At 50.6% G+C, this 26,803-nt stretch overlaps 1 protein-coding gene across 1 annotated transcript in view; it reads right to left on the reverse strand.

The window, feature by feature from the left end:
• Positions 1-447: 447 nt before the first annotated feature.
• IQCA1L (IQ motif containing with AAA domain 1 like) overlaps positions 448-26,803 on the reverse strand; it is a 28,360-nt gene continuing 2,004 nt past the window's right edge. Inside the window, exons 4-18 of the mRNA XM_054990990.1 lie at positions 25,335-25,406; positions 24,499-24,704; positions 24,310-24,394; positions 24,099-24,221; positions 23,710-23,785; positions 22,997-23,106; positions 22,745-22,846; positions 22,480-22,526; positions 21,750-21,832; positions 20,730-20,837; positions 20,396-20,595; positions 15,625-15,711; positions 14,130-14,307; positions 12,822-13,060; positions 448-552 (exon numbers count right to left, since the gene is read on the reverse strand). Coding sequence (XP_054846965.1) covers positions 448-552; positions 12,822-13,060; positions 14,130-14,307; positions 15,625-15,711; positions 20,396-20,595; positions 20,730-20,837; positions 21,750-21,832; positions 22,480-22,526; positions 22,745-22,846; positions 22,997-23,106; positions 23,710-23,785; positions 24,099-24,221; positions 24,310-24,394; positions 24,499-24,704; positions 25,335-25,406 — 1,821 coding nt within the window. The remainder of the gene's footprint in view (positions 553-12,821; positions 13,061-14,129; positions 14,308-15,624; positions 15,712-20,395; positions 20,596-20,729; positions 20,838-21,749; positions 21,833-22,479; positions 22,527-22,744; positions 22,847-22,996; positions 23,107-23,709; positions 23,786-24,098; positions 24,222-24,309; positions 24,395-24,498; positions 24,705-25,334; positions 25,407-26,803) is intronic.

Here is a 26,803-nt window from a genome sequence, read left to right on the forward strand (position 1 = left end):
CTCTCCTTCAGATTGGCTGTGGTGGCAAAAAGCCTGTGAAATTACTGGGACCCCCCTCCCCGATTGTGTAGAAAAGCTCCCGCCCACCTCCCACACAGGGACTTCTCCCCTGCCTGGGTGGGTTCAGCGGCATGGGGGGGGGAGGAGGAGGAGGAGGGTAGACGAGAGCCCTGGGGAGGGGGAGAGGAGGCACACAGGCAGGCCCCAGCTCAGCCCTGGAGGAGCATCCACACACGCGGCACCCAGTGTGTGCACGTGTGTGTGCGTGTGTGTGGGGGAGCTGCTTGGATACACCCTTCCTAGAGACATCCCATTCTTTTTCTCTGACAGGCAGGCAGGCAAGCAGGCAGGCAGGCAGGCAGGCAGTGCCCCAAGTGGCAAGCGTCCCTTTATGCTGCAGCCAAGAGCAGCTGCAGATTCTGCTCCCCCACACCACCCCCCCGGCTCCTATTTCTTCTTCTTCTTGTCTTTCCCTTTGGGCTCTGCTGCTTTCCGTTTCTCCTCCTCAGCCTCCAGCTTCTTCATGCCCAGGGGAGTCTTGGTGTACCAGTCCTGTAGAAAGAATGCAAGAGGTCTGCCCTAGAGGGACTGGCACTGCCCACCGACTGGGCAGCAGCAGGACTCAAGCAAGCCCAGGGCTGTAGACAAGACCAGCCAGGGCACCAGCTGTTGCAACGGAGCTCCCAGGACAGCAGCGGAGCCCTCCTGGGGCAACCATTTCCTGGGAGCCTGCGGGACTGGCACTGCGGGCGGGAGGGGACTTCCTGAAGCGAGATCAGCCTGGGGGCTGCTGGGTGTGTGTAGGCTGACTTCTGGAGGTAGGGGGAGCATGCATCTGTCCCTCCAACCAGAGGCAGGGCAGGAGCGGGCACCAAGCACAGAGAAGTGGCAGAACAAAAGGCGCAGGCAAAAAACCCAGGCATTTGGAGAGAGAGCCCGTGCACTGGCCTTTCTGTGCTAAGCACAGAAGCCTCCGAGCTGCAGTGGGGGAGCTGGAGAGGTTCCGCGGGGTGCGGTTGCCCAGTAAGGCAAGAACAATCACACTAGATCTAAGCCGGGCTCCCTCGGGTCCAGCACCCTGCAGCACACAATGACCCCCAGCAGGCCTTGAAGCAGGGCGGGCCAGCGAATGCCCTGCCTCAGTTCCCCCAGCCTCCGGGTGGCTCCCCACGCTCCTGCTCCCTCTGCCTGCCGCATCCTGGCCCCCACCTGCCTCATGCCACTCTCCCTGCCACAGAGCTTGCCTCGGAGCTTCAAGCCATTTTGTGCCACTGCCCTCTGGCAGCTGATGCTCTACCTCTGCTGCCCACTTTTCTCCGCAAGGGCTGTGGATTCCCATTGCACCTCCACCCCAAGAACCAAAGGAACCTTTCAAGCCACAGCTATCTGCCTTTTAAACAAGCTGCAGCTTGCCCTGCGAGCCCCACCAGACCTTGCTTCACTTTGGAGTTCTCTGGTTTGACGTGGTAGTAGTAGGCAAAGCATGGCTTCGGGGCTGCTGGCTGACATGGGCAGAAAAGTTGTGGAGAAGCACCTTGCTGCACTGGAGGTGTACAAATCCCCTCGGCCAGATGGGGCGCACCCGAGAGTGCTTAAAGAACTTTTGAAAGAGCTTGCAGACCCTTTCTAGATCATCTTCCAGGCCTCTTTGAGGACAGGTGATTTGCTGGAAGACTGGAGGAGGACAAATGTCACCCCAATCTTCAAGAAAGGGAAGAAGGACAAACCTGGGAACAACAGGCCAGTCAGCCTGACCTCTGTCCCAGGGAAGATTCTGGAGCAGGCATTAAACATGTCAATCTACAAGTATCTGATGGGCAACATGATGATATGGGGAAGTCTGCATGGATTTGTCCCCAACAGGTTCTGCCAGACCAACCTCATCTCCTTCTATGACCGAGAGACAGGTTTACTGGGTCGCGGGAATGCTGTCAATCTCGCTTATCCGGATTTCAGCAAAGCTTTTAACAAGGTTCCTCCTGATGTTCTGATGGGTAAACAGGAGTACTGTGGGCTGGACTTTAGGATGGTTAGATGGACAGGGAACTGGCTGAATAAGTCAACGGCCTCACATCTGATTGGAGGAAGGTGTCCGGTGGAGTGCCACAGGGCTTGGTCCTGGACCCAGTGATTTTCGATATTTTGGGGGATTCAGTTGTTTTGATAAAACATCATGAGAACTGGGGAAATCTCTAATAAGGTGGATGAAGTGGAAGGAAAAATGATTCCAAATTTCAAGAAGTGGAAAATAAATTGCAGAGGACTGCAATACTAACATAGCAGCAGTGGACCAAGAACAAAACAAGGGAAACTCAGAGAAAACAAAAAAAAATGAGAGGAAGGTGCTTCTAGGATTCAAAAAAGGCCCTTGCAAAGTCTAAAGAACTATTTATTTATCTGCATTATTTATAAGCCACCTTTCTCAGTAAGACTCAAGGTGGATTACATAGAATAAATCAACACAAATAACAGGTAGGATCTAACAGGGTAAGGATAGCAGAAATCTGATACAGTGCTGAAAAACAATGCTGTCACAAAAAATAATCAGATTGATATGACATATTAAACAAATGTGGAAGTATCCAGCACAAGCAGACTTACAGCAACAGACAGTACACAGTATTATAGTCTACAGGCCCTACACCTGTACCAATGCATCTCTCCGAGCCACGTCCTTAAAGCACAGCCCAGTTGCCTGGGAAAGCCCGCCTGAATCACTCAGTTTTGCCATTAGCTTAAAGGGTCGTATCCTTGGATAACAAGGCAAGAAATACAAACCCCAGAATGTAAGGACTGAAAGAGGGTGCAGAAGGCTCAAATTTAAAAGAACACGCAGGTTGCTTAGGTTCAAATATTTCAGAAGTCATAAAAATAGATTCAGCTTTCATAAACTTGCAAAAAGAATGAAAACTCTCTAGAAACATTTTGATTAAATTTCCAGAAATACATATTAGAAATAAGATTTTACAAATTCTGTTATTTAACCGTAACACAGACAGAACATACTGGTCTTTCAGGACGAATTGAAAACTATAGCTAAGAGGAGAACTGCCTTTTTGACTGAAAGGTTAATCAGAGAGAGAATCCTGGACAGGGTTAGGGTTTCCCTGTTTAAAAGGATTAACATCTAGAGAGACAACAATTATTATACATTAAGCTGAAGACGCTAATGGATAATGACGTTCAGGTTGGAGTTCTGAACAGGATGGAGGTTGTATCTCCATCAGATGAGATCAATGTGGACAGGAAGGATAATTTAGAAGTGCAATTTATTTCAAGCAAAGCAAAGTAAGAATGGGGTATTGCCATTATATTAACATACATTTTAATTAATAAACATGATTAAACTAAGACTTTTATCTGTTAATACAAATAAGCTAAATAGCCCATTCCAAAGGCGTAAGTTAAACAAATCCTTTCAGAAGGGAAAGCTGGAGACTTTGCTTTCAGGAAACACATCTTAAAATCCCAACATGAGAAATACCTGGAGGCCACATTTAAGGGTCACATTTACCAAGCAATTGCCAAATACAAAACGAGAGGGGTGGTGGTCACCACTCATAAACAACCCCTGTAGAAATCACTTCAGTATGAAAAGAGGAGGAAGAGTATTATTTTTAGAAGACTAATAAATACATGGGAGTTTTACTTTAGACTGCTTATAGGCACCTAATAATAAACACAAATCCTTTTCACGTAGGTTGTTGAGCCAATCAAGGCTCACCATAAGTCAGCTATGACTTGACAGCACTTACCACCACATTAAACCAATGGAAAATCGTAGTGAGAGAAGGCCAGTTATAGTTGGTGATAAGAATGGGGTGGGGGCTGTGAAAAGAAACCCAAAGCAGCTTACACCGTTCTCCTCGCCTCCATTTCATCCCCACAACAGCCCTGTGAGGTAGGCTACACTAAGTGTGTGTGACTGACTGGCCCAAGGTCACCCAGAGTGGGGATTCACACCTGGGTCTCCCAGATCCTAGTCTGAAATTCTAACCACCACTGGCTGCTGGGGGGGGGTGCCTGCTGTTCAACAGCATCGAGCAGCCAGGCCCGGATGAGTCATGCATGGCGCGAGTGGCCAGTTATTATTCATAGTCTACCTTTCTCCCCGAGATCCAAGGCAGATTACACAGTGTAAGTGGAATGCAACATAATCGACAGCAAGGACCTTCGCTGAGCAAAGTACAACAACCACAGAAGCCGAAATTTAAACGGCAGGACTGTTGTGGTTGCCTAGCGATGGCCAGTGAGGGCAACAGATTCTTAAAGCTACAGGCATTCCTTTTATCATTTGGGGTTTTTACCAACCCCAATGTATTTTTTTAATTTGAGAGTTTCCTGCAAATATGGGGCAATTTTTAAGGTTTATAGAAAGAGCTCTCCTGTCTGTTTACAGCTCCAATCCCCAGATTTAAGAATCCTCCAATATGGCAGGGCTAAGTATTAGATATGATGATTAGGCTGATGGGATTGCAGTCTATTTTATGTATCCTCTTGTTTGTACTGCATTATCTTCTTACTTTGTAATCTACTTTACGCATTATTCTACATCATCCTTAAAGAGTTTTTTGTTTGCGTTCTTTTCTGACTCTGATCCTAGACCGAGGGCATGTTTTATGCTGTCTGGTTTATATTTTTTTAATCTGCCTTGAATCTCACCGTGAAAGGAAGGCTATAAACAAAGTAGATAAATGAAATAAATAGGGGATATGTTGTATCACAAATGAGTCACTTGAACATTGAGAAAGAAGATCTGACAAGATTTTAAATAATGGGGAAAGAAGCAAAGAAAGTCCTCTTCAGAAGCAAGTCATTTTTGTTGGAATATATGTGTGTTGCAAGGTCTGAGATCCAGTCATTATGGGGTTAATGTGTTTACCTACCATGCTATTGTTTAGATTGACCTGGAAAGGGAACCTGGCACAAAGCCAATAATCTGCAAGCCCGGGAAACTTGAGAGTGTTTGTAAACTGTTATTGGTCAACAGGTCAGGTGACTGTCCTTTCAGGGTCAAGAAGGAGGAGGGAGAAGAAGATTCTCCACTTCCATTATCCCAGCTCTTTGTTGTAAACAGTAGTGAGAAATGTAGCTCCAGGTGTTTTTGTTTTGTAGGCAACCTGTGACCCTTTTCCCTTTAGAAGTAAATGTTTTTTAAAAGCTAAACTCGTGTGCTGACTCTCTATTGATCCAAGATCCATTGCACCTATGATTTAAAGCTATTTTTAACCTTTTTTTCCCAACAAAGTGGTAGCAGAGGATGGTTGATTTTGGCGATTTTGGTTGGTGATTTTGTTATGGTGGTTTGTTTTGCCAAACAAGCAAACAATTTTGAAATGGATCTTTAAAGAGAGACTAAGCTAGATAGGCACAAAGGCTCAGATTTTTTTTCTACCAAACCTTTTTTGCTGCATTCAGTTGTAACTGGGAAAAGGAGATTATTTTAAAGATCTTGTTGTCTTTAAAAGTTTCTTAAAACTGGTCTGCACTGAGAAAACTGCAGCTGAGAACTATTGGAAGTTTTTTTTTCTTTTACCCTCGGAGCGGAGCAGAGACGGCAGAGAGAACAAAGGAGATCGTTAACTCCACGTGTGCCTGATTCATCCCAGCTGAAAAATGAGTTCCTCTGACCAGGGAGTCGTGAGTAATCCAAAGCCATTTCAAATTAGCCAAGGAAGTCTCAATATGCCCCATTTGAATAAAAACAACTTTACTTGGTGGCTGGCATTATTAAAAAGCCAACTTGAAATGCATAATGCTGAGGACATTCTAACTGCAAACGTACCAGATGATCCTCAAATAAAGCTTGAATTTACCAGGAAAAATGCTCTAGCCAAAACATTAATTATGACCTCAGTATCTCATTATGGTCCAGGACTTGCATACCTTTGATACTGCAAAAGAGATGCTTGAAGCTTTAAAGAAGCGTTTTGAAAAACAAACATGCACCAAAATAATCTACCTTAAAACAGAATTGTTTGATTTTAAAATTAAAGAAGGGGATTCTATACCAGCCCAATTGCAAAGATTTATGAAATTGCATAGAGAGTTGGAAGAACTTGGAGAGGCCCCGAAAGAGCGAGATGTTGTTGCCTTGCTGAAAAGTTTACCAAGTAGCTATGAAAATTTAGCACTTCTCTTGAGACATAAAGAGAATTTAACACTGGAGCAATTGTTGACAAGTTTAAGAGAGGAACTGGATTCAAGAGAGGGAAGGAATTTGCAGGCTGTGTCTGATGGAATGACTGTTTTGAATTTGGGAAATGGATATAGAGGCAGACAGACTAACTGCTTTTCTTGTGGTGGAAGGAGCCACATGGCCAGAGACTGTGCATTAAACCGAATGAATAATAGAGCAGCCATTGCTAGCCAATCAAATGCACGTTACCCTAGTACAGAGACTCATGTTGAAAGAGCACCTTCTCGTGGCAGAAGAGATTATAGCCAAAAAGGGAATTTCAGAGCCAGAAGCAGAGGGAGTGTGTCTAGAGGCAGATTTCAGAGAAATGGCAGGAGTAATTTTTCACTAAGAGTTTTTGATGATGAAGATATTCAGGATAAGAAATTATTCCTCATCGATTCAGGAAGCTGCTGGCATATTTGCAAATATCATGAATTGTTTTCTGAACTTGATACGGATGATAAACCCAGACTGTTCCAAGCAAATAAACAACCACTTAATGTGCTAGGAACTGGAAAGGTGCCAATTAAGCTATGCACAACAAGAGGGGAAATAGTAAATGTTACCCTTCAAGATGTGGCACTTGTTCCTGAAGCAGCAGAGAATTTAATCTCAACTAAGAAACTTGTGGAAAAGGACTGTGTGGTGGTTCTTCAGAAGAGAATGGGTAGTAGAAGTGTAATTGTTGAAAGGAAATCTGGAGTTAAGTTTGCTGTTGAAGAGAGAAATTGACTGCATTATTTTGTGGATGTTAGTGAAAGACCAGAAGCTGCTGATGCTGGTGAAGGACAGATTTATCAAACTAGCCAAGGTGCTTGTGATCATAGGAAATGCTTGTATTCATGGCATGTAAAAACAGGCCATAGAGGCATACAAAGTGTTGAAAAGTTGTTAGAGGACTGTGGAATTTTTGTTCCTGTTTGTGATAAAGCAAGAGAGAAATGTGAAACCTGTCTTAAAGCAAAGGGAACTAGCCCAAGCTACACAGGAAAGTCCACTACTCATAATGAGGAACTTCTAGAGACTGTATACTCTGATCTTGTTGGTCCACTAGCACCATCTCTTGGCGGCAACAGATATTTTGCAACTTTTACTGAAAGCAAAACGAGGTATAGCATTGTATATCTGATGAAGAGCAAAGATGAAACACTTGAGAAATTTAAATCTTTTGTTGCCACAGTTAAGAATAAGTTTGGAAAAGCTCCTCAAAGCCTACGTACTGATGGTGGTGGAGAATATTGCAATGCAGAATTTAAGAAATTTTTGCAATTTGAAGGCATTGAACATAAAGTCACTATACATCACTCTCCACAACAAAATGGTTGTTCTGAGAGACTGAATCGGACTATACAGGAAATGTGCAGATCTATGCTTATACATTCTGGATTACCCAATGCATTATGGGCCGAAGCTGTGAACACAGCAGTTTATCTACACAACAGAGTACCTTCAAAGGTGACAGGCATTACTCCATTTGAAGCCTGGTTTGGCAAGAAGCCAGCTCTGAAGCACATCAAAGCATTTGGTTCCAAGACCTATGCTTTTATACCAAAGGAAAGGAGAGGAAAGCTTGATCCTCGAGCTGAAGTTGGACTAATTGTAGGGTATGCCACTGGTGGAAGAGGATACAGAATTTACAATCCTCAAGAGCACAGAGTCAAAGAACAGAACGTGGTGTATGTGGATGAGAGCCATTTATTACATGCTTCTAATGCAACTGAATCCACAGTGACAACTGATCCAAGTGATACAGAAACTGCTCCTGTAGAATTGGTCGATTGGTTACCTGCTGTGACACCCGGGAAACCGGCAAGTCCACCTTCTCAAGAGATTACCCAAACAGAAGGGGAAGCAGGGACTGGACCAGAGGAGACAGAAGCAGCAACCACTGTGAGACGATCGGAAAGAAGCAACAAAGGAAACCCACCAAAGAAGTATGGATTCTGTGAAACTGTACAACTTATCCAAGAACCTAAGAACTGGAAAGATATATGCAAACTACCTGCAGATGAAAGAGACAAATGGATTTAAGCAATGGAAGAAGAACTGCAATCCATAAATACAAAACAAGTATGGACTCTCACAAATTTACCCCCAGACAGAAGACCTGTTGGATGCAAATGGGTGTTCAAAATCAAGCACAATGCTGATGGAACTGTTGAGAAATACAAAGCACGTTTAGTAGCTAAAGGATTCTCCCAGGAATATGGAACTGACTACTTTGAGACTTTTGCACCAGTTATCAACCATGCAACGTTCAGGACACTACTCAGTGTTGCAGCATCAAGAAACATGATAGTAGAGCATCTGGATATAAAGACAGCCTTTCTCAACGGAGAATTATCTGAGGAAATCTATATGGAGCAACCTGATGGATTCCAGATCAAGGGAATGGAAGATCATGTGTACAAGCTCAACAAAGGTCTATATGGCTTAAAGCAAGCAGCAAAAGCCTGGTATAACAAAATATCAGGGCTACTACAAAAGCAAGGATTCAAGCAAGGAAAAGCTGAACCATGTCTGTACACCAGAGTTAAAAATGGACAATACCAGTACATTCTTATTTATGTTGATGACTTGATAATATCTTGCCAAGACAGACAAGACATCAAAGAAATAGTTGATGGACTGAACAAAGAGGTAGAGGTGAAGCAACTTGGAGATGCACAACATTACCTCGGAATACAGCTAGAAAGACTTGAAGATGGAACCTTTCTTCTAAGTCAGAAAAGAAAAACATTGGACTTTATAGAATCTATTGGAATGAAAAACTGCAATGCGACATATATGCCACTTGAACCTGATTACTTGAGAGAAAGAGATGGAAAACCACTTAGGGATATTGGTGAATACAGAGAAGCAATTGGAAAACTTCTGTACTTGAGCAAAACCACAAGACCTGATATAGCAGTAGCTGTTAGCATCTTATGCAGAAAAGTAAGTTCTCCTAATCATCATGACTGGAACGCGATAAAGAAAATAGCAAGATACCTGAAAGGAACAGCAGACCTAAAGCTGAGAATCTCGCCATCTGAGAAACCAAGACTGGTTGGATATATGGACGCCAATTGGGGAGAAGAATCAAGTGACTACAGATCAACCAGCGGATATCTATTCTTTTATGGAAATGGACTGATAGACTGGACTAGTAGAAAACAAACCATTGTAGCACAATCTACAGCAGAAGCTGAATGTGTGTCAGTGGCGAGTGCCTGCAGTGAACTAGAGTGGATCTTCAACCTGCTAAAAGACTTTGGAATAAACGAACCTATACCTGTAGTTATGTTTGAGGACAATCAAGCGTGTATTACTATATGCCAAGGAGAAAGTACTAAAGCAAGAAGCAGATCTATTGGACTTAAATGTGAACTTGTGAAAGATATGTACCAGAAGGGACTAATAGAAATTGAACATTGTCGTACTGAAGAAATGGTGGCTGATATTCTGACTAAACCATTGTCTAAAACCAAGTTTGAGTATCTTCGTGAAATGTTGAATATGTTTGATCCTAATGCTGAAAGAAAAGTTGAATGATGTTTGTTAAATATGAATGCATAATGACTTCCATGCTAGACCTTGAGAAGGGGTGTTGGAATATATGTGTGTTGCAAGGTCTGAGATCCAGTCATTATGGGGTTAACGTGTTTACCTACCATGCTATTGTTTAGATTGACCTGGAAAGGGAACCTGGCTCAAAGCCAATAATCTGCAAGCCCGGGAAACTTGAGAGTGTTTGTAAACTGTTATTGGTCAACAGGTCAGGTGACTGTCCTTTCAGGGTCAAGAAGGAGGAGGGAGAAGAAGATTCTCCACTTCCATTATCCCAGCTCTTTGTTGTAAACAGTAGTGAGAAAATGTAGCTCCAGGTGTTTGTTGTTTTGTAGGCAACCTGTGACCCTTTTCCCTTTAGAAGTAAATGTTTTTTTTAAAGCTAAACTCATGTGCTGACTCTCTATTGATTCAAGATCCATTGCACCTATGATTTAAAGCTATTTTTAACCTTTTTTCCCCAACAATTTTATCCATTGGGGCTTTCTCCTGGAAAAGCGCTGTGAGGACTGTAGCCAACACAACAGGTTTGGAAATAGATAATCTTGGGAATTTGCCAAGGACAGACTTAAGCTTCATGGCACTCCGTTAGCAGCTAAATCAAGCAATGAAGTAACTGAAGCAGCTTCTAAAGGGGAAGCTGGCCTGAGGCGGCTTGTTTTGGGAGAAGGCAGGTGGGGCTCTGCTGCCTGACTTCCTGGCGGACACCCAGATGGATCTGGCAGAGCTGCTCTCAGGCCTGGTGCTGGAGATGCCTAGACTGGTTAAAAACATGCATCTAGAAGGGAGCCTGGGGGTCATTTGGACCAACCTCTGCCACAACACAGGACATTCATGGCTATCCCCCCTCACCTCCCCCAGTGACCCCTGATCTATGCCCAGGCAGTACCCTCGCATACGAGAAAGGGCCACGAGAGCCAAGCACCGGCTCACCCCTTCCTGGCTGCCCAAGTATATACTGAGTCCGTGGCACTGACACCCCACAGGGCTGGGGGGGCCATTTAAAATGGTCTCGCTGTGGAGACTTACAGATCCTAGTGAATCTGGAAGGCTCTGAGGGATTTCAGGCTCCCAAAGGATGGCTCAGTTAAGGCCATGGTGGGAGACTGGAATGCGGAATTCCTGGGACTTATCGCTATGGATGCCCCTGCCAACCCCTCCTGCCCTCAAGGAGAAACACGGCCCCTGTTTGACTACAGAGCCAGATGACCTGAAGGAGACTGGGAGACACCTAGAAGGGTGTTGGTGGGAAACGCTGAGTAAATCTAACATAAAACCTGTGGAGAAATGCCCCCACCCCACCCCGCACCCGAGAATTCACCCTAAGATGCCAACCATTGGGACCACACTGTGCTTCGGAGTTGGAACTCAGCTGCTAACTTGGAGCTGGCCGAACGGAAGGGCCAGGGGTCAGGCCGTCAGGCTCCAAGCACCCAGCACTTCCTGGGAAGGCCATGTATCATCTGGATCCTTATCCATCCCGGTTGCAGAAATCATGTTATTAATGAATACTTGATGTCCATTACACATCAACCACTGGCTCAGGGCACCCTTTCTTGGACATTCAGGCGTATCCACTGCTAAAAAAAAGCACCAGCACAGAAGAATGATGTGGCTAATTATCACCTGGTCTCCAATTTGCCTTTCCTGGGCAAGATGATAGAGACAGCAGTAGCAGAACAACTCCAGGACTAGGGCTTCCTGGAGGACTCACCTCGTTTGGCCCCTTTTCAGTCCAGTTTCAGGCCAGGCAATGGGCTGCAGTCAATGTAAGTGGTTTGGGTTGATAATCTTACAGCACAATCCTGGAGGGGGGAGGGGGGTGAAAGCGCCCTGGGAGACAACTGGAAGTCATGTTAGCGTAATCCCCCTTATGCTGGTGCCCAAGAACAGCCCCAGCGCTTGCGGCCCCAGGGGCAGAGCAGGGAGCAAAGCGCAACTTAGTTGGCTCCCTAAGCCATTTCAGGCAGGGGAACGCCCCCAGCAGAAGCAGAAAGTTACACCACAAAAAATGACGGCGTAACCCATAGGTACCCATTGTATGGGGAAAGTCGATCCCCGGCCCACCCAAGCAGCCCGGAGGAGCACAGGACTGACTACCCCTTCTCCATTCTTTTCCATGCCCGGCTCCATGCCCAGAAGATGGCAAAAGCCACTCATCGATGGGCAGAGGCTGACCCTGCCCTAATTTATACAGAAGGAAAATTCTGACAACAAGCATATCTTATTAACCTATAGATCAAGATGGGTAGCTGTGTTCCTTTGTCTGTAGCTGTGGAAAAGAGCAAGAATCCAGCAGCCTCCGTTCGGCTGCCTGACTTGACAACCAGGGAAAGGCTGTTGAGTGGGAGGGTGCCTAGACTTTTCCTCCTGCGATTTAAAATACTCTCCCCAAATTGCAATTTGATCTGCAATGACTTAAAAGAAAATCAGGGGTATTTGTATTTTCCTCAAACACTGGGAACTGCACGATGCCGAAGGGGCTGGACCACTTTTCCCGTGGGGAAAGACCCAAGGGTCTAGGACAATGAAGGAAAAAGGCGGCATGGGACATAACGGAAGCTCATAAAACTAGGTGTAGGGTGGAGAAAGTGAAGAGGGGGAGCTTTTCCTGCCTCTCCCCAAACCCTAGAAAGCAGGGGCACCCAACTAAGTTGATGGCAACAGATTCAGGAGGGACAAACGGAAGCACTTCTTTGCTCGACAAGGAATCGAACTGTGTGGACTTCCCTGCCAGAAGGGGCAGCGATGGCCAGGAGCACAGGCGGCCGGCCCTACCAGTGGCTTAGGCAGTTTCCACCAGAGCCCCTCGGTGGCCGGCCGGCCGTGCTCGCTGGCCCTCCAGGGCAATTGGTTGGCTGCTGTGAGAAACAGAGAGCAGGACTATACGGACCCTCCCCCGTCTGACCCAGCTGCAGGGCTCTTCTCGGGGGGGGGGCTCTCGTGCAGCTTGGAAGGGGCATTTTAGACCAGGGAAGAGCCACGGGAAGACGGGGCCAAAGGACTCCCTCCCCCCCGCCCCCCCGGTCTTCACAGACATTCTGAGCTCAGCTGAGCAGAACCCAAGGAAGGGGGAGGGAGAAACGGGTACCTGGAGCATCTCCTCCTCCTCTGGGTAGATGGGCTCTGCCCTGGCCAGCATCTGCAGGAACTCGCCGGCCACCAGCGGCCGCTTGGGCAGCTGCAGGAGGCGCCTCTCGCTCAGCGCAGCCTTCACCGCCCTCAGCAGGCTTCCCTGACTGTAGCCGTCTGACACCTTGGCCAGGGCGCTGATGTCCAGGGAGCCCGTAAGGACTCCGCCGTGCTTTTGAATAAGCCTCTGCCATGTCACTGAGGGAGTGAGAGAGGAAGGAAGGGGGCCTGTTTTCAGTGTGGAAAAGAAACAGCTGGCAGGGAGACGACGACGAGGACAGGATAGAGGTTTATTAATTTATGCATAGGGTACAGAATGAACACAGAGAACTTTTCCTCCCTCTCCCCAAATACTAGAACTCCAGGGCACCAAGCAAAGCCAACGGGCAGCAGAGTGAGGACAGACAGAAGGGAATACCTCTTTACACAGCAAGTGATTAAACTGTTCACTGCCATTAGATGCAGCGCTGTCCCGGCACAGACAGCTTTAAACGGGATTGGACAGATTTATGGAGGCACTCGCAGCCTTTCCGAGGCTACCAGCCATGGTCACTGAAGGGAGCCTCCATGCCCAGGCACAGTATCTCTCTGAGCCCCAGTGCCAGGAGGCATCTTCAGGCGAAGGCCTTGGCCTCTATGCTTGTTGGCCCTCCATAGGAACTGGGTGGCTGCTGTATGACAGGCTACGGGTCTACATGGAGCTCTGTTCCGACCCAGCCAGGCTCTTCTTACGACCCGTCCCCTGCACACTTGGTTCTGGTACCTGGGCTGCCAGAAACTCACGTCCTTCTTACTGTCCTTCCTAGCTTTGTAGAATGTCTCGATTGCTAGAGATATTGCAGATTTTACTGCACGCTTTTCAATACTGAAAGAGGGAGGAATTGGTATTGGCACCCTGGCCTTACAGAAGGCACACCCCCTTAACAGAAACAAGAGATGGGGTGGGGGGTGGACTGGTCTCCTGCCCAACCTCCGCTGCTGCCTTTCCAAGGGACAAAGTCCTTTCCCCAGGCCTGCTCAGACCAGCACCAGAGCCACTGGGCCTCCTGGAACTGGATGCTTGTTTCAGGGCATATTCCTCCCCCCCTCCACTGAATGATGCATTTTAAATGGCAGGTTTTGCTTGCAGGGTGGGCTACAAGCAGGCTGAGCCCCTGGAACCAGACTGCTCAGGCATCTGCCCAGGGAGCCAAAAGCCAGAGAACGCTCAGCCCCGCCACCTCTGCCCAGAGGCCTGGCAATCCCCAGCCGCCCGCTCTGTCCTCACCATAGCGCGAGGCATAGTCCGGGCGGGGGATGAGCAAGATCCTCTCGTAGGCCTTGCAGAGGGCCTTGACGTCCGCCAGGTAGGGCCTGCTGGAGGTGCCCAGCAGCAGCACTCGGTCTCCAGCCGCCAGGAGGTTCAGCGCCTTGGGCAGGTCCTTCTTCAGCCGCTTGGGGTCCAGCTGTGGGGGGAGGGGGGCAGCAGTCACCATCTTGGTCAGTCTGTGGGGCTGCTAAGGGGGAACCTGTCCAGGGCTGCCTCAAGACCAGTAGGCGCAATCGGGCCTCTGGAGGCTCTGGCCTGGTGGCCCTTATGCCCCCCTTTCCCTTCAGAGTGACCTTGTGGGACTCTCCGGAGAGGGGCTGGCGCAGCTGCTCTTCTTCGAAAGAGGTGGAAGTCCGGCTTCCCTGCTGCCAGGTTTCTCTCTGCTGGGCCTCCAGGGCAGAGGAGGCCCTGCCTTCCCTCCTTCCTCACTCCCACCTCACTCCAATCTATCTGTGAGAAGGGGGGCACTGTGAGGGTGTTCTGGGAAATACCAGTTGTGGAACACACAGGGGTCGGGAGTGGCTCCACAAAGGAAAAGGAAGTGTGGAGCCCTCTCAGTTCTTGCTATAGCCTGCATGGGGGAGTGGGGTTGAGCCAGACCTGGTCTAAGGACACTGCTGGGGCTGGTCCCTAGCCCCGAATCCCCTCTTCTCTGCCACCTCTGGCTTGGGAAAGTCCTCCAGATTTGGGGGCAGAGCCTGGGAACAGGACAGTTGGGGAGGGCAGGGAACCCAGCACGCATGTGTGTGTTAAGGGGGTTTTGTGGGAGTCCTCTTCTAGAATCCACAGGAGAGCATTATTCAAGCAAGACAGTCACACAGGGAAGGCAAAACGTGCATCCGTGGCAAAAGATTTTTCCCCTCACTGTTGAGATTAAGCTGCAGAGTCGGCTTGAACTCAAAACAAGTTGAGCGAGTTCCAGCAACTGTAAACATTTTTCTTGTTTTCATTCCATTCTGTAAACAATTAGTGCTAAGGTATAAAAGATTCTCTGATGTAACTGTTCTTTATGCATACGAGCTAGAGAGAGAGTAGGCACCTGAGCTTTATTTGGAAATAATAACACTCTTATTTCTTTGTATCACTGAGATTGGAGTTTTGGGTTATATTTGGGCAAGTGGTAGTAGGAAAATTTCTACCTGGCTGCAGAGTTCTATTATAAAAATTAATAGTAATAGCAGAGTATGATTAAAAAATGCCATAGCTTCCATTTATCCCAAAGGAACTGATTGCGGTGGCCTGGAGATCAGTTATAATTCTAGGCCCCACCTGGAGGCTGGTAACTCGACAGGTTGGCTAGCATAGTGGTGAACTGAGGCCTACAGGTGAGTAAGAGCAGCGTCTCCCCCTTTCTATTCCACCCTAACCCCTAACCCTGCCCCAGGGTCCCAGAGAGCCTTACCTACGCAGTGGCAACACACCCACACCCACGCACACGCGCCAACATGCTGACCTCCTTCTCCTCTTTAGGGACCTTCTTGTAAAAAGTCTTCTCCGCATTCCCTACCCAGATGACGGAAGGCTGCAAGGCACGGGCCACCTTCAGGGAGAGGGGGGGAGAGGGAAGGAAGGCCAGAACTCCGTCAGGGTCAGTTCTGCAAAGGAAGGCCAAAGGCCGCGGCTGCCAACCCAGGATAAGTGCTGGATGTGCCACTCCAACAGAACCCCCAATGTTTGTTCACATATGCGAATTCAGCAAACGACAACTGTGTTTTATTTTTATGAAAGAAATGGTTCTATTCAAAACAGAAAGGCCATTTTAGCTAAGTTTGGAATGATTGGTGAAGATTTCTTGCCATTTCCAAACATTTCTAAATATAATCCTAGAGTTGGAAGAGGTCTTATTAAGTTTAGTAGAACAGTTACACCCTGCCTTTTGTTCTGACCCATGGTAACTTACACAACATAATTAAAAGCATCACCAGTCCAAAGTGGGGGCATCCCCAACAGATGGCTTCTTAGCCTCTGCAGAGCACTCCCCCCCCCACACACACACGTCCCACTAAGCTGGTTCTATTATTGAATTGCTCTTTGAATCCTAGAGTCAGAAGGGACCTCCAGGGCCATCTAGTCCAACCCCCTGCACGATGCAGGAAATTTACAACTACCTCCCCCCCACACTCCCAGTGGACCCCCCCCGCTCCATGCTCTTACTGTTTAAGAGCCAGTTTGGTGTCGTGGTTAAGAGTGGCAGGACTCTAACCTGGAGAAGCAGGTTTGATTCCCCACTCCTCCACTTGAAGCCAGCTGGGTGACCCTGGATCAGTCACAGCTCTCTCAGAGCTCTCTCAGCTCCACCCACCTCATAGAGTGATTATTGTTGTGGGGATAATAATAACATGTTGTAAACAGCTCTGAGTAGGCATTAAATTGTCCTGAAGGATGGCATATACGTCAAACGTTATTATTATTATAACATTTAATTAATTAATTAAGTAAACTGAAATTGACACTCCAGTAATTTAAGTCCACTGGATCTAGCCTTGCTCTCAGGAGCAGCAGAGAGCAAAGTGTTGTCCTCATGGAGCGCAAGAGAGATCCTACTGCCTCCTGAGCAAGACTGGCCAGGAAAACAGGCCTTCTTTTTCAGTTAAAACTAGGAAAGTGGGAACGTTACCAAAATTTACAGCAGCACGTCTGAAGGCAGTGCTGCTGACCTTCTCTTCACCGTACAGCCCACCAGCGCACCAAACCCTCCAATGCATCAACCTCCCCCCCCCGCCCGCCCCCCACCCCTGGCCTCAGCAGGAGAGCGGGTGTCATATCAGCAGAGCCGTCGATGGCAAGATGGAAGTTCTCTGCAGGTTGTTTTTGAAGGCAGTGCCACCCGTTCATTGCAGGAAGGTCTGGCAAGAGTGGCTTCCCCACTTTATATAGATCACATTAACACACTTTGGAAGCCATCTAGAATTCTGTTATATAAATAACAGAACAGAATGGACAGTATACAAATACTTCATATTTAGTCTATCGTTAAGGCCGATTACACAATTAAAAAGGCATGACAAAGAACAGAAACGGGGATGGAGTGGACGAAGGCATGGAAGCAAGCGGAGTGAAACAAGCAGAACTTAGCAGGGGTCGCTTTGGACCTTGGTACTTAACAGGGACCAAGGTTTAAAAAAACTAGCGTAGTGGGGAATTCCAATTGTTCCTGGGTTGATTTGTACCAGGGTACTTGTTTGGTCATAGAAAAATAACAATAAATTGATGGTTGTTGTGGGTTTTCCGGGCTGTATTGCTGTGGTCTTGGCATTGTAGTTCCTGACGTTTCGCCAGCGGCTGTGGCTGGCATCTTCAGAGGTGTAGCACCAAAAGACAGAGATCTCTCAAGTGTCACAGTGTGGAAAAGATGTTGGCAGGTCATTTATATCTACTCCGGAGGGGTGGGGTTGAGCTGAGTCATCCTGTAGATATAAATGACCTGCCAACATCTTTTCCACACTGTGACACTGAGAGATCTCTGTCTTTTGGTGCTACACCTCTGAAGATGCCAGCCACAGCTGCTGGCGAAACGTCAGGAACTACAATGCCAAGACCACGGCAATACAGCCCGGAAAACCCCCAACAACCATCGCTCTCCGGCCATGAAAGCCTGCGACAATACATATAACAATAAATTGTCACCTCTTTTTCTCTAGGGATATTGTAATGGTCCTACCCCAGCCCTTCCAGCGACTGGCGCTGCTGCATTTCTGAGTGTTTGGGTTGGGGTTCTCTGTTAGTTCCAGTTGTTTCTCTGTGTTCTGGGGGAGCTTGCTATTTCACGGTTTTGATTTGTGCCGGAGACCACTTGAAACCCTTTTCTTAAGTCAGGGACTTAAGTCAGACTGCCAGGGACAATACCCTAAAAGGGGAAATAACTTCTGAGAGTCAAAGCAAAGCAACCTGGGCCGATTCCAGATGGCCAGAAATTGCAGTTTTTCTGCGGAAATAATCGCTTACCGGCCACGCGTTCACTTTTGTCTCCATCCGCTTTGTCTTGCAGCGTGCCGTGCCGTCCCGCTTCCGGATGTTCGCACGGCCAACTGAGGTACCCGGGATTGGTTGTTTCCTCCCCGTCACAGTTGACGTCGGGGGCCTTCATTGGTTCGCATTTTGGTTTTTTTAAAAATTTTTTTTTACATGTTTTGCGCAAATGCGCAAACGCGCAGGTATGCGAATATGCAGCGTCGACTTTTGTGAACTTTTGTGCATTTGTGCGCATTTGCGCAGTTTGATGTGCGCAAACGTGCGACTGCGCAAATGGCGCCCGGTTTTAAAAAAAAAATTGAGGGAATATTGTTGCCGGCTGGCCGGCAAAGGAAGGAGGGAAAGGGGAGGGCCTCTCCACGGCGACGAAGCGTCCAGAAGTGTGTAAACCCGCAATACCGCATTCACACCGTACGCTTATAGAGTGCAACTGAGCACCATGGATCGCAGGTAAGCCGGGACGGGAAATTGCAGGTTTTTACGAGTGAGGTTGCTGAAAAAGCGAAAGCACTCACTCTATTTGTGCCCATCTGGAATTGGCCCTGGTGTCCGAAGAAGGGAAATGTGACTATGGAAAGCTCATACCCTGGAAATCTGGTTGGTCTCTCAGGCTCCACTGGACTCAAATCCTGCTGTTTTACTACAGACCAACATGGCCACCTGCCTGAAACTCAAAGGGGGAAGTGCTAGATCCATTAACTTCTGAGTTTTGCTCCTGGGATTAGTCATTACACCCCTAAGGACAGAGCCAAATGAATGACTTGCTTGCTAACCCACATAAATTAGAAGTTTTCCCTAGACATTTATTTCCCTCAGAATTGTTCAGCAGCAGAACCGGCTGCCCAGGGATGTGGTGGGTTCCCCCTTCATGGACGGTGTCCAAGGAGCAGCTGGATGAATTCTGGCCGGGGAGGCTTTAGGCTGTTCCCACACCGGGCAGGGGGTTGGACTAGATGCTCTGTAAGACCCCTTCCAACTCTTGTGATTCTATGATTCTCAGCATCTCTAGATAGGACATGTACCATGGAAATCAGTTCTCCGTCTGACATTTACTCCCTTAACTGACCCTTAAGACCTGGGAGATACCATGCAAATGGGCTGCAACCACTGTGAAGCTTCAGGTGGGTAGCCGTGTTGGTCTGCACCTTAAAGACCAACTCGATTTCCAAGGAATAAACTTTTGAGAGGAAAAACTCCTAGCAAAGATATGTATTTATTTACAAACATTTTGCCCCAGCTTTCTGTCCCCACAGGGCCACCAACGCAGCTAACAAATTTAAAACATACAAATTAAAACGTCATCTTGAAAGCCATTAAACGCAACACACAAATACATTATTAAAACAGCAAACCCTAACACTAAAATAAATACAAAAGGTAAAAACAGTTAAAATATCGGGGAGAAGAGGGACCACTGAGGGAATGCAAAGCAAAACGAGAAGTTTTCACCCACTGGTAGAAGACAACAACGTAAGCGGTGCCAGCGTTTTGGTGCCACTACTAAGAAGGCCTTCTCCCAGGCTGTGCCTGAAGGCGTGGGCACCCAAAACATGGTCTCCAAAGACGACTGCAGCAGTCGGACAGGTTCAAAAGGGAGTATGCTGGTCCCAAGCCACAGAGAGTTTTAACTGTCAGCACCAGACCCTTGAATTGTGCCAGGAAACAGACTGGGAGCCAGTGTAGATGAGCCAAGACTCAAATGATACGGCCCTACAGCCCACTCTGCTCAACATCATGGCTGCAGCATTCTGCACCAACTGACGTTTCTGAACACATTTCAAGGACAGCCCCAAGTAAAGCATGTAGCGGTAAACTCATCTAAATGCAACCAGGGCCTGCACCACAGTAGCCAGATGTTTCCTGCCCAGGAAAGGCCACCACTGGCTAACTGGGAACTCCTGGCCACAGCAGCCACCCGCTTATCCAGCAAGAGCCAAACTACAGACCTGTTCCTTCAAGGGGAAAGCACCACCACCCAGAACAGGGGATATCTTAAATTCTGGATCAGACCTTCCGCTCACTAGAAGCATTTCTGTCCTGTTGGGATCAAGCTTCAGTTTATTAGCCTGCCTCGGAGAGCTTCTGCACTAGGAATCTGGTTGATCTTTACGGTCCTTTTGGACTCAAATCTTGCTCTTCAAGCCATGTGCCAACGAGTCCCCTCCCCTACTCATACTCCCCCGCCCCACCGCCCTTGCTGGCCATGTCTGGCATTTTCCCCACCTGCGCCTCCCTTCGTGGCAGATCCACACCTTGAATACCAGGTGGACCAACATCTGGAGACCACTCTTGCCTGGATACTTCCCTGCCACGTTGTCTGGAGAGAGATCAAAAAGATTGGCACCAGTCTCCGTGCAAACAGCATGGACCAGCATTTTCTTCCCAGTACCAGGTGGGCCAGCAAGGAGGATGGATTTCAGCGGGGGGGCCAAGTCCTGCACAGCCTGCGAGCCTGTGGGCAGGAGAGGGGAGCGAGAGAGAGGCGATTCAGGCCGCCGCAGGACACGAAGCTAGGCTCTGGAGAAAGTCCTTGAGGGACACCAGAAAGGGTGGCACGGGGCACCGACTGCTAGTGCCCGCTCTTACCAAGACGCAAAATGGCATACAGAGCTATGTTCTGACGCACATCCAGCGTAGAGGGTATTGGTTCAATCTCTGCCTGACGTAAGGCAGTCCCCAAGTAGCAGAAGTCTCCTGCGGGGGGGGGGGGAGAAGGAGAGGCAGAGGGAAGGGCTCACCATCAGTGGCTCAAGCCAGAAGTCCTCCATCTCTGGCAGGAGGGTTGGGCAAGCCACATTTGGGCAGGATTGAACCAGAGCCCCGGAGGGGCCCCCTCCAGCACCATCCCTCTACAGCTCACTCGGGCCAGCAAAGGGGCTGTGTACATAAATAAAAACGGCTACTGTGCCAGGGGTTATTTACCAACTTTATTTACAAGCCCCGTTTCCTAAGAGCCCCCTCCTCCATCCTTTCCCTCACCAGAACGCCTGTAAGGCTGAGATGAGGTGCCTGGCGCAAGGCCGCCCAGCCAGCCCCCACGGCAGAGGGGAGATTCACTCCGGGTCGCCCGGATTCTGTTCCTGACACTAACCATCCCAGCACACTGACTGGGGCATAAGCAACCTATTCGGGACAGGAAAAAACTAACTTCTTCAAACTGCTCATCATTAGGGCACAGAGTTCATGTGGTCTGTTAGCTTAGATGGCTTTCCAAAAGCATTAAACAGATTCAGGGAGGGAAGGTCCCCCAATGGCTACGAGCTGAAGCAACCAAGAAAAAGGCTACCCGAGTCAAGGGGCAGGGCCATCTTTGCGGTGGCTGGCAATAAGCAACATGGAAAGAGGAAGGCGGCCAAAGGCACTGGACTGGCGGCTCCCCCGGAGGCAGGCACCCTGCGAGAGGGACGGGGGCTGGGCCTGGGCCCTGCCGTTCTTAAAAGGCCCACTCCCTTTGAAAAGCTTTGGAAGCCGGTAAGATGCTTCCAGAGCCTCCGTTACCCACACGGGCTGCGGCCGTTCCGTATTTCATGCACCGCCAAGCAGGAGGGTCACGCCTCCTCCGAGCGCCTTCCACGACCAAGGCCAGGGGTGGGGGGCGTCGCTTACCTGAGTAGTCAGACAGCTGCACTTTGGGAGGCTTTTGGATGATGCCGTGCAACACCAGCTCTTCGTAAAGAGAGTCGATGGTCCTGGGGGGGGGGGCAGAGAGACCAGAGTAGCCCAAGTTGTACTCTAACCCAAAGAACATCCCACTGTCACTGCTTTACTCAGGAAAGGGAAGGCTTGAGACGGAGAAGGCCCAGAGCTGGAGGGTGGGGCACCCCTGCTGCGCCCTGCGAATGCTACCGAAGTTCACCCCGGAGTGGCACACCACTCTGCCCACTGCCAGACCCCTATCCTACAAGGGGGGAGGGGAGGTGATTGAAGCTCCCACAGCCAGCCACCTCAGCCCCTCCCAGCAGGAAATTCTTGCAGTAACCTAAATGAAGATAGTTTCAGGTGGGTGGCCATGTTAGTCTGTAGTAGCAGAACAAAACTCGAGTCCAGAAGCGCCTTAATGACCAACAACATTTTCCAGCGTATAAGCTTGAGAATCAAAACTCACTTCATCATATACTGTTGACTCACAAATACTTCTACCCTGGAAAATACTGTCGGTTTTTAACGTGTTCTTGTATTTTAACTTTATCCTAACCTAATACGAATGATCAAAAACCAAGTTCACGCATACACTCAGCACCACCACACCAGAGATACGTTCCAGAGTTCAGCAGAGCAACGTCAAATATTGCTCAGGGCAGACAGGAGGGGTTTTCGGGGAGGGGCGGGGGAGTACCTTTCCGGTGTAAGATCTTTCTCCTTCTTGCTTTTCTTCCCCTTTTTCTGTTCCAAGCAAACCAGAGAAGTATTTTTCTGCAAAACTTCTGAATGAGGCTTACGTGGGACTCATCCCCCCTCCCACAGGCCACGCACAGGAACCGTCAAGCTGCCTCACCCCGAGAGCGACTCCGAGTCAGCAGGGCTCCTGGAACCGAAGTGCCCTTTGGCAATCCAAGCGTCCTGCAGCGCCTGGCACAGAGGATGGGGAGGGGGCTCCTGACCTTAGCACTCCTCTTGGGCTTGGCAGGCTTCTCAGCTTTGCCTCCTTCCAGGTCCACAGCTAGTCTCAGGTTCTGAAGTTCCTCCCGCATCAACTCATCCACCTGTGGTGGTGGTGGGGGGGGGAGAACCACCAAGATCCCAGAAAGGGGTCAGTGGTGCGCCCTGAGCCTGCTGTGACCCCCGGCTGCATCTGGAAGGACTGGCCTTCCTCACCCTGCCTAGCCCAGCCCCTGCCCTTGCCTGCCACCCACCTGCAGCCGGATCTCTGCCGCCACTTCTTTCTGCTTCTGGGACCGGATGAGCTCAGCTTCATACCGCTGCTCAAAGTTGACCACCTCCTCATCCTGGTTGCTCCACAAGGCTAGGGCGGGGGGGGCGGGGGGGGTTGGTGTCATTCCAACTGCCCCCTCCCAACACCCAAACTAGAGCTGCCGCCGCCGCCCTCGAGGGGGCTTGCAGGAGCCAACCCTGTTTACACCCCAAGATCCTCAAGAGCTGCCTCCGCTGGAGACGAGGTGGGCAGGCGGGTGGGCAGCAGGATGCCCTTCAGCAGGACTGAAGGAATGGGCTGAGAGCACATGGCGAGGGGAAGAGACACCTAGATGGCAGCCAGCCAGCCAGCCAGCCGTGCGCCTGGCCTGCCTTCAGCCCTCCTCTTCTCCTCAGAAGGAAAGCCTGGGGCTAGGCAGGGCTCTGGGGGCCGGGGCGCCTGCCTTCCCCCCATGGGGTGGGCTCCCACTGGCTCCTGCCTCCGGCCCTTTCCTGCCCCCACGAGGGATCGGTGCTGGCGGAAAGCGTTGTACATCTGATCTGCCCAGTATCTGGTCTGGCTGGAGGCTAGGACTCACCCCGGGCATTCCCCCCTTCCTTGCAAGGGGGTGCCAGGGAGGCCCCCCTTCCCCCAGCGACATGCCAAGCTGCCCCTGCGGGCAAGAGGCCAGCCGGGCACCTTCTTGCCCCTCACCTGTGTACTCTTGGAAGCCTTGGTTGATGGCTGTCAAGAACTTGGAGGGAGAGAGCTTCAGCCCTTCCTCTTCCTCCTGTGAAGAACTCCCAGCCCAAGGCAGTCAGGCCCACGCCCCCTCCCCTCCCGCCCAGGGCCATGCCTTCATTTATTTGCTGATTCAAAGGCCAAACGATGGATTTGAGGGGCCCACAAAGGTGAGCTAGCTACCCCGTGGGGGGGGGGGGCTTTCCATTGTGGCCCAAGGGAGGACCCAGAAGCCCATCAAAGAGTGGGGTCCGAGAGGCGTTGCTGGCACACCTCGCTTGCCCACAAGCAGCCTGACAGGCCGAGGGTTCCTCCTGCCCTCGCCCCGGCCGCCGGCCCAGGAGACAGCCGGCCTCTCTCACCGATTTCTTCTCCTTGCCTTTCTTCTCCTCCTCCTCCTTGGGGGCCTCCTTCCCTTTCTCCTTGTCCTTCTTCTTGTCCTTCTTCTCCACCTTGACCTCAGCCAGGTCTAGCTCAGCCTTCACCTGGCAGGAGACCCAAGTGCAGAGGGCTGCTGGGGAGGGCAGTCTGGGGGCCCGCCCGGCCCGCGCATGGGTTGGCCTGGCCCCATACCTCTTCTGGGCTCTTCTGGGCAAAGAGGACGCTGGAGCCCCCAATCTCCGCCTCCGGGAAGTCCGGGAAGCGGCCAGTCAGGTCGCTGGAAAGGAGAGCAGTCCAGGCGTCAGAGCCACGCGCCCCCACCCCCCCCCCCGCGCCCAGCCAAGGGGCGGGCAGCCACGTGCCAGCCGCCGCGCCGCTCACCGGCACTCGATGAACCACTGGCGCAGCTGCTGCTTCAGCTCCTCGCGCATGCTCGGCCCCTCCACCTCGTAGACGGCGTCGCGGATACTGTCCAGCGCGTGCTGGTACTCGGCCTCGTAGTCTGCCTGGCGCATGCGCCGGAACTCTTCCCCGAGCTGCGCCCGAATGATGGCCGGGGAGGCGCCCGCCAGCTCCGGCTCCAGCGCCTGCGGAGGACCCCAGAGGGCAGGCGGGGGGCGCGGCGAGGCCATTAGGCGCGGGGCAGGCAGGCAGGCGGGCCGGCGAGCGGCGGCCGCCCGGCGCGGGGGCGTAAATTACCCCGTAATGAGTTTGCATTATGCGCGCGCGGCGCTTTCCTGCCCGGCAGCGGCCGCGCCGCGCAGGCACTTTCCCGCCTCATTGGCCCCCAAATGGATTTTAAATATCATTCCGAGGACACAATTATTTAAAACGCTGAACTAAACACTCGCTAATGGCGAGGAGGCGGCAGCGGCAGCAAAACGCGGCCGGGCGGCGGGCGGGAGGGAGGCCGGGCGGGGGAGGTGGGCCGGGGTCCCGCGAGCGGCCCCGAGGAGCCCTGCCGGGCAACGGGCGTCCGCGAGGCCCGGCCGCCTCCGAGGGAAGGCGGCCGTCGGAAGCACGCACACGTGCCGGCAGGGGGCTTACTTGCGAGGAGCCCCGCGCCGCACGCGGCCAGGGGAGGAGGCCGCGGAGCGCAGCGAGCGAACGGCGAGAAAGGGGCCGGCGAGGCCCGGCGGAGCTCCCGGGGGGCTGCCCCGCCCCGCCCCGCCCCCGGAGCCCCCGCTTCGATGGGGCGCGCCCCGCGCTGGCCTTACCATGCCGACGAAGGTCATCTCCTGCTGGCGGGCGAGCTGGGTGAGGCGGCGCTGCACGCAGCCTTTCCACACCTGCGCGGGGAGAGGGCCGGGCGCGCCGTCAGAGGCGGCTTGCGGGCTGCTCGCGCTCGGCGGCACCCCGCTGGACCTTCCCAGCCGCGCCCCGGCGGGAGGGGCTGGGCGGGCGGGCGAGGGCCGGCCGGCCGCCCTTCCGCCTGGGCTTGAGCCCTGCTGCCCTCGGGTCGCCTTGGAAAGTTGCCACCTACAGGGCGGGAGATCGGGCCGGAGGCGGTGCCTGGCTGCTCATCAGGCCAGCTCTCGGGCTTCAGACCCCCGCGCAGCAAGTGAGGCACCCCACGGCGGACCCAAAGCGGCTGGCAAGACTTGCGCCTTCCTCACTTTTATTCCCACACCAACCCTGTGAGGTAGGTGAAAGGTGGGGTTGCCAGCCTCCAGGTAGTGGCTGGAGATCTCCTGGGATGACAACTGGTCTTCAGGCCACAGAGATCAGTTCACCTGGAGAAAATGGCTACTTTGGGTGGTCGATTCTATGGAATTACGCCATGCCAAGGTCCTTTCCCTCCCCAAACCCCACTTTCTCCAGGTTTCACTCCCCAGATCTCCAGGAATTTCCCAACTTGGAGCTGGCAACCCTAGTGAGAGGGGATTTATTTTAGAGTGCTCTGCTGCCAAATTCAACCCCCCTTCAGCCAATAACCTCACATAGATTTAAGACACCAAAACAGTGACCGCTATAGAAACATGAGTTTTTTTAACTATCTAAAACTCAGACACATATTACCTCTTTTGGGCTCATATGTGTAAAAATCAGTTACATTGTTTACAGACTAAAAGATCAAAAAGGTTACTACAAACAACAGCCCTTCAGAATCAGGCAAAATGACGCCTTTCCCAGAATGCACGGCACCTGATAAGCTTGAGTGACAAATGAATTATACAAACATCTGAAAAGCTGGAGCCATATTTCTGTTATACTTCTGGGAACAAGCTCGTGCAAAGTGAAAACAATGAAAAATGTTTGCAGTTAAAAGGAACTTTCTTGCCTCACTGCAAGATTGAGCTGACCAGTCATTCAGTCTCTACAGCTAAGGAGAAAGAATCTGCCTACTGAAGCCAATTGGTCTCTGGCGTGGGTGTCCAGCTTCAATAATGCTCACATAGGATTTTAGGAGAGGGATCCTCAGAAAAATCCCTTAACAGTGGGCTAGGCTGAGGGGGTGTGACTGGCCCCAGCAAACTCCCAGGGCAGAGCAGGATTCGACCGAGGGCCTCCCAGACCCGAGTCCCTCCCTACAGCCACTATACCACACCGTTCCCTCTGCAGCCCACAGCCTCCACGTTCCCCAAGTGGGGTGTCCGATATGGGGAAGACCCCTCCCCAGCGGCATTTGTTGCTTTGCTGCAGCCCCTGCCCTAATCACCCCTAAGAGAAAAAACAAGCCCTTTAT

This window comes from Eublepharis macularius, chromosome 11, assembly GCF_028583425.1.
Source record: "Eublepharis macularius isolate TG4126 chromosome 11, MPM_Emac_v1.0, whole genome shotgun sequence".
In the NCBI taxonomy this organism is placed as follows: domain Eukaryota; kingdom Metazoa; phylum Chordata; class Lepidosauria; order Squamata; family Eublepharidae; genus Eublepharis; species Eublepharis macularius.